Below are 7,589 nucleotides of genomic sequence, written 5' to 3' on the forward strand. Positions count from 1 at the left end.
TATGTTTCCACTTACCCTGGGGTTTCTGCCTGCCGGTCCCGGTCCCGTGTCCTCCTGTGTGATGAAGAGAGAGAGGGCGAGCCGCAGGGACATCCAACCTCCACAAGCGCCATCCAGCGCTGCGGTCGCTGCACACCGGTCTCGCGATAATAGGCCGTATTTCAGCTATGGTTTGAGTATGTGACGTAGTAAATAATTATGTTTAGCTAAATGCTGCCCCCTTTTGAACTGAAGTGGTTCGGCAATAAACATGACGTAATTTCGGCCCTGCAAGCGCTCCATGATACCCCATACTGTTCCAGGGAACCGCGGAGGAAGTGTGTGTGTGTCTGTGTGTGTGTGTGTGTGTGTGTGTGTTTGTGTGTGTGTGTGTGTGTGTGTGTCAATGCTGCCATTGCTGGGGTTTTTTTTGGACTGTTTTGACGATAATATACATTACTGCAGTTTAGCTTGACCAACAGAGACCACACATTCTGTACAGTGGAAGTTTATTAGATAACTCTAGTGCGTGTTCAGCCATCACGGTCATCATCGTAGAGTAAAACGTCGCGAGAGAGGACGAGAGGGAGGGAGGAGAGGGAGAGAGAGAGACAGGACAAAGCACTATGGATGCATATCTATGTTACACTCCCTTCTACACCAGCCACTGTGTTCCATGCAAATAGATACATATCAACATGTGTGTGATCCTCATCTCTGCGCGCGCGTTCACAGGTCATCCGTCTCTCCGTCGAAGGGGATGGTGTCAAGCTCCAGGGGGGGGTGGGTGCAGTCCTCGCTGCAGACCCAGCCTATGGGGGTGCGGTTAAAGGAGGGGCGGGACCGGATGTCTGCCTGCAGGGAGGGGAGGGGCTCCGGCTCCTCGGGGGCCAATCGGATCTCAGGAGCCTCGAAGGTCAGCAGCCTGTTGCCCTTTTCAAAGCCCCCATAGGGCAATGCCGTCCTGGGTGGGAGGAGACAGGGGAGGAGGGGCCAATCAGACTTGCTCAGGCTAAAACCACTTTGTGAACATTAAGGGCATTTTCACACCATCACAACTCATTAACTATCTTTATCTGAACATTCTGCCGGAAACATTTCAACCCTGTGTGTGAACATGTGTGCGTATGTGTTGATGTGTGTCTGTTCTTGTGTGTGTGTGTGTGTGTGTGTGTATGTGTGCAGACTTTTCTTGTTAGCCCCTTGGCTAGGTGCTGAACGATGTAATTAACTCCTCTGTTGGTGGTAATAGCCAGTGTTCCATGGTGCTGTCAGAGATGTCTAGCCACGCCCCTGTCACACTGTCACACTGTCCCACTGAGGACACCACAACTGATGACACCATACTACTGAGACTAGCCAACACACTGCTGTGTGTGTGTGTGTGTGTGTGTGGGGGTGTGTGTGTGTGTGTGTGTGTGTGTGTGTGTGTGTGTGTGGGTGTGTGTGTGTGTGTGTGTGTAAGTGTGTGTGTGAGTCTATATGTGGGGCTGAGTCTGTGTGTGTGTGTGTGTGTGTGTGTGTGTGTGTGTGTGTGAGGGAAGGGTGTGTGTGTGTGTGTGTGTGTGTGTGTGTGTGTGTGTGTGTGTGTACTGTACCTGTTGAAGCTCTTGAAGAGGGGCAGGTCTTTGTGGATGTGGGGTCCTGGCATGCAGGCCCTCATGGTGGCTGTAAGGGTCTGGTCTCCCTTCATGGCGCGTTCCCATGGTGATACGTAGGTTTGGATGTACTCCTGCCTCTTCCTCTCCAGCTCTGCCTTCATTGCCTCCTCATCCACCACTGATGGAGGCAGAGGCAGGGCTCAAGACACACATGTGTCTCTGTGTCTGTGTGTGTGCCTGTGTGTGTGTGTCTGTGTGTGTGTGTGTGTGTGTGGTCTTACCGGGCTTTGGGGGAGGAGTAGGAGGGGACATCACTTCACACCCCAGGGATGGAACCAGGTTCTCCAAATTTTGCTGCAGTGGGCAGAAAGAGAGACAGTGGCTGATCAGCACACACACACACACTCACACACACACACTCACACACACTCACACACACACCCTCACACACAGTACATACACCTAAATAAAGTGGTGAACATGCAGCTCTTACTGACCAGAGACTCGTCGCTGATGATGAACCTCTCCACCCTCTGCTGCCTCATCCTGAACATCTTGGAGCCCTTGTTGTTGAGCAGAGACAGCTCTTCCAGCATGACATCCTTGGGGGTCTTGATCTTGGTGCCCAGGTCAAACTCTGAGGCCTCAGGGTCCGACTCATTATCTGGGGCAGAGGAGGAAATGAAGACCCCTGGATGTGTAACAGTGAGCTGCTCTGACTCCTGCCTCAGTGCAAGAGCACGCTGGGCATACACACACACACACACACACACACACACACTGAGATGGAGAGATCTGATGGTTTTTACTGCATGACAGTCCTGCCCATAAAACGTTTCCCTCCTCCACCACACACACTCTGATATCATTCATAACACCTGGAGCTTAGCCAGCACACACACACACGTCCTGAAGCTGCGGCTGGCAGCGCAGCAGTGTGCTGAGAGATGATAGCACTACCTCATAAATCAGACCTGGGTGCAGCAAGAGAGAGACGGAGAGACACAGAGAGACAGAGAGACAGAGAGAGACACAGAGAGACACAGAGAGACAGAGAGAGACACAGAGAGACACAGAGAGACACAGAGAGACAGAGAGAGACACAGAGACACAGAGACACGGAGAGAGACGTTGGCTATGGATAAGAAACATTTATATTATACCACTGTTGCTTTGGCAATACAGGAACAATATCATTTATGTTAGAAAATCCAATACTATTTTACTGATGAAATACTGGCTATCTAACTAAGAAAAATACCATATTTAAAGTGGATGGTTTATTTCAGTAGGTATAGTTGGAAGGCTATTAGCTACAATTAGTTTGCAGTGCTGACTGCCAGCATAACATTGAATCAGTTGCTTTCAAGGGGTTTCCTTTATGGATGAAACGCTGGCTAGCTAACAACAATATAAAGTGGATACTTTCAGTATAGATCAGTGAATTTTGTTACAGAAATCTATGTGTTTACTGACTGACTACCTGCACATTTCAAATGTGCACAAAACTCTCAACACCAAATCAACTACGACATTATAATCACCAGCTGCATCATGGACATGGGCACTATTCCTACCACTTTAGCCTCTGTTTCTTAAGGCATGGATATAGCGACAGCAACAATGTTCATACAAAATTAGTCTCCTTGGTCAATTGTCATGTCTAATTTATGAGAATGTGATGGAGAAAATGCAAGACTATTTTACAGCATCGCATAGCACAAACCCAAAAATACAAACATTAATGTAAAAATAGCAAACACCATTTAGGTTACATAATCATTTGCATGAATGAACCGAAGCATTGTCAAGTTTAAAATAATGAGGAATTGCTTTCAAGACGTGCTTAAGTGACTGGAATAGATTGTGGATGTTGAAAAAGTACTTCAGAGATGACAGAGAATTTCAATTGTGATCTGAGAAATGTAGATACCAAAACCACTGAGAAGAACTGTTATCACCAGCTACATCACAGGCACTGTGCACTAGCTATCTATAATTCCAGGAATCTGTGTGTGTGTGCCACCAGTTTGATCATGGGCTCTGTGCCCTGTGCTCTGTGCTCTGTGCTCTGTGCTCTCTGCTCTGTGCTCTGTGCTCTGTGCTCTGTGCTCTGTGCTCTGTGCCCTGTGCCCTGTGCTCTGTGCTCTGTGCTCTGTGCTCTGTTCTCTGTGCTCTCTGCACTGTGCCCTGTGCTCTGTGCTCTGTGCCCTGTGCTCTGTGCTCTGTGCTCTGTGCTCTGTGCCCTGTGCTCTGTGCTCTGTGCTCTGTGTGTATTTATAGTTCAAGTAATCTGTCTCTGGCATCTTAATCACCGACTGCATCACCGCCACTGTGCACTAGTAATTATAATATATATTCAGTATTACTTTTTATAACTTTTCTTACTGTCAATTAAAATAGCAAGGGCTAACCAGCAAAGCAAGATCTTGGTGAAGCTAGTGAGCATTCTCGGTGTGTTGGTCCATGTGCTATTACACAAACACCACAAGCTGTATTTTTTTGATAAAAATCTGACATGGAAGTGATTGAATTATCTGAAACCAAATATTACAGATAAACTTTGGACATTATTATTAACTGTTGGTAAAGAAAACTACATTCTAATCCAAATAATATATTCATCTTGGGTGCATCCCTAAACCTTACCGTCTTGGGTGATGTGGGACAGGTCGGTGATAATTTTGTTGACCTTCTTTCTCTTGTTTGGAGGAGCGGGGGCTGAGAGAGGCATGACTGCAGCCTGGAGAGACACAGAAACAGACATGGTCACTCCAAAACACCACACACAGAAACAGACATGGTCACTCCAAAACACCACACACAGAAACAGACATGGTCACTCCAAAACACCACACACAGAAACAGACATGGTCACTCCAAAACACCACACACAGAAACAGACATGGTCACTCCAAAACACCACACACAGAAACAGACATGGTCACTCCAAAACACCACACACAGAAACAGACATGGTCACTCCAAAACACCACACACAGAAACAGACATGGTCACTCCAAAACACCACACACAGAAACAGAGATGTTCACTCCAAAACACCACACACAGAAACAGAGATGTTCACTCCAAAACACCACACACAGAAACAGAGATGTTCACTCCAAAACACCACACACAGTAACAGACATGGTCACTCCAAAACACCACACACAGAAACAGAGATGGTCACTTCAAAACACCACACACAGTAACAGACATGGTCACTCCAAAACACCACACACAGAAACAGACATGGTCACTCCAAAACACCACACACAGTAACAGACATGGTCACTCCAAAACACCACACACAGCTTCCCTGTTCTCAGCAAAACAGATCATATCTCAAAAAGGAAAGGCTTGGTGAAATGTGCTATTGTGAGGAAAGCTTGGGGATTCTGCTGTACATATGATGGACATGGCATGACCCAAAGCCTAGGGCATCTGCAGAACCTGGGGGACACTGTTGGCCATGAAGAAGTGTCAACGTTCTGCGCTGCTGAGACCAGCCTAAACACTGTTGCTGTTAGACGTCTGGTTCTCTCTTTTGTTGAAGTCAGAAGCAATTATGTGAGGCTTTAGGTGAGCTGGGAGAAAGTGCTGTGGGACTCCTCCGCTGAGACGGTTCCTGTAATTGATCTTCAGGGGTGGTAATTGAAGCTCATTTACCACTGAAGAATCCAACCCTCTGCAGCTATTAATACTTGCATGTTCTACAGTGCAACTCTGGTGGATCTGTCACCATTATAGCACGCTCTGCCCACACGCACACACACACACACCCACAAACACACACCCACACGCATACACACAGACGCACACACCTACAAGCACACACACACTCAGACAAATGCACAAACACGTTATGGAAGTGTTCAACAGATCCCAGGGTGTTAAAGGATTCAATGGGAGACAGAGCGGTTGGCGCTGTGTGGTTAGTTGTAGGGTGCATCCATGGAGGAAGCTACAGTGATCTACAGTCCTCCCCGGCCAGGGGGCTTCCAGGAGCTGGCTCCTGTTACTCTCCCAGGCTCAGGGACGCTCCTGCCTGCCTCCCTGTGCCAGTTTTAGATCCAGATCAATCTCCAGGGACAGCTGAGAGGGAACGCCATCAGTCAGCACATTCCCAAACACACACATACCGATGCATTCAGCTCCTCAGCTCCAGCACTCAGATCCCAGATCTCTCCTGCCCTGTCTCATCACATTCTGAAACCAGCCCAACTACCCCAAGCCCTTTTGGGAATAATAATGGAAGAGCATCAGGAAGAATTCAAAATGAGCTTTGATGTATTAACAAATGTTTTTAAATGTACAGCGTCTCAAGGAGAGAGAACTTCTCATCATGTAGAATTCCAGGATAACTTACTCAGACATTTTCATGTGGATAGTATCTAGTCTAATCCAGTCTAAGCCTGGTCTAAACCCAGTCCAAACCCACTCTAAATGCAGTCTAAGCCTGGTCTAAATGCTGTTTAAACATGATGTATACTCACACGAAATCTGTTCCTAACTTAGACTAAACACGGTCTAAACTCAGACTAAACACGGTCTAAACTCCGACTAAACATGGTCTAAACTCTGACTAAACATGGTCTAAACTCTGACTAAACGCGGTCTAAACTCCGACCAAACCCGGTCTAAACTCAGACTTAACCTTTCTGAGAAAGCCTGCCTGCCGCTTCCTCCTAGCCAGGACCTTGCAGTGACTTTTCTTGTTACTGGCCAATAAACCCCAAACATGCATGGCATGGGAGTGTGTGTGTAACGGTGAATGTCCGAGCGTGGGGTTTTATCACGTGTGTATCAGTGAAAGTCCGAGCGTGTGTGTGTATCACGTGTGTAACGGTGAATGTCCGAGCGTGTGTGTGTGTGTGTGTGTGTGTGTGTGTGTGAGCAGTAATGTCAGGGCCTGCCTTACCTGTCTGGGATGGTCAGCAGCAGAATAGACAGGTCCTGGTTGGCTGGGGCAGAGTGGTGTGTGTGTGTGAGTCCAGGCAGCGCAGGGCGCGTGTGGGCGGCTTCCCTCCTCTACACCCCCAGAGAGAGAGAAACCCTATCAGCAGTGGACCAGGCGGGGGGGGGGGGGGGCGGGGGGGTTACAAGGAAGCGGGGGGAGGAAGGGGGGAGGGGGTCTTGAGGGTTCAGAGGTAGATTTGGAGACTTATACTGCAGATGCTCCCTGTGTCCTATCTATAGACCACCGAGGGGGGGGGGGGGGAGACGGAAGAAAGATGGCAGATCGTTGGTGTTCCACCTTTGTCCTTATCTCTCTCTCTTCTCTCCTTGTTTGCCTTCCTGTTCCTTTGTATGTCTGTGCATGTGCATGTGCAGTGTGTGTGTGTGTGTGTGTGCGTGTCTCCTCTTCCATTTTGTTCTATCCGATCAATCTTTAGAATGGATGGGTCTGATTTGGTGAATAATTGTAGTGAGACTAGTGTGAACTAAGTTGAGTGACAGGAAGGCAGATCTTTGACATTTTGTCTAACAAAATGTACAGGGACAGTAAAACATGTATAGTAATATCGTCCTTATTGGACCACTGTCTGACCCAACCCAACATTCACTCCCATGAGACAGTGTGTTTCACAACCAGCCTGGACAGAAGGACATGATGGATAGCCACTCTCAATCACATTGTAAAAAACCTCCACCGTTTAAAGTTTAACACTAAATACTTAATACCTGAGGATGAACACGTCTATTAATAGAAGGGATGTGTGTGGTATCTTGTTTAAGTGTGTACAGTGTGTGTGTGCGTGTGTGTGTGCGAGCACGGTCACATCTCCTAACGTGACTCCAGTCTGTGGTCTCAAGGTGAGTAGTGTTATGTTCCAGTTGGATCAGAACTTCTCTGTTCCTGGGAGGTGAAGCACAGAATCTCCTGGCCTAGTGCTCACATCACCTGAAGTCCACTCGGAGGACTCCAACGCAGCCAAAACTTGAGTTGCTATAGTTAGCCCTGTGTCACCTGACTCAGTAGGGGTCGGAGGTCAGCCTGTTCTG

The 7,589-nt window shown here is 47.8% G+C and overlaps 1 protein-coding gene across 1 annotated transcript; it reads right to left on the bottom strand.

The window, feature by feature from the left end:
• Positions 1–471: 471 nt before the first annotated feature.
• On the bottom strand, positions 472–6,640 carry myoz1b (myozenin 1b). The gene is made up of 6 exons (XM_084669306.1): positions 6,505–6,640; positions 4,230–4,323; positions 2,078–2,244; positions 1,862–1,934; positions 1,578–1,758; positions 472–943 (listed from the first exon to the last, which is right to left on the bottom strand). The coding sequence occupies exons 2-6, from the start codon at positions 4,312–4,314 to the stop codon at positions 709–711; spliced, it is 741 nt and encodes a 246-aa protein (XP_084525432.1). The 5' UTR covers positions 4,315–4,323; positions 6,505–6,640; the 3' UTR covers positions 472–708.
• Between the last annotated feature and the right edge of the window lie 949 nt (positions 6,641–7,589).

This window comes from Hypomesus nipponensis, chromosome 13 (assembly GCF_054491055.1).
Source record: "Hypomesus nipponensis isolate SF chromosome 13, ASM5449105v1, whole genome shotgun sequence".
NCBI classification, from domain to species: Eukaryota; Metazoa; Chordata; class Actinopteri; order Osmeriformes; family Osmeridae; genus Hypomesus; species Hypomesus nipponensis.

Bases quoted from the DNA above. Each gene is read 5' to 3' on its own strand.
- myoz1b (XM_084669306.1), bottom strand. From the start codon at position 4,314: ATGCCTCTCTCAGCCCCCGCTCCTCCAAACAAGAGAAAGAAGGTCAAC. The intron at 2,245-4,229 runs GTAAGGTTTAGG...CCTCTGCCCCAG, and splicing joins GTCCCACATCACCCAAGACG to ATAATGAGTCGGACCCTGAG. The intron at 944-1,577 runs GTACAGTACACA...CCTCCCACCCAG, and splicing joins CTCTTCAAGAGCTTCAACAG to GACGGCATTGCCCTATGGGG.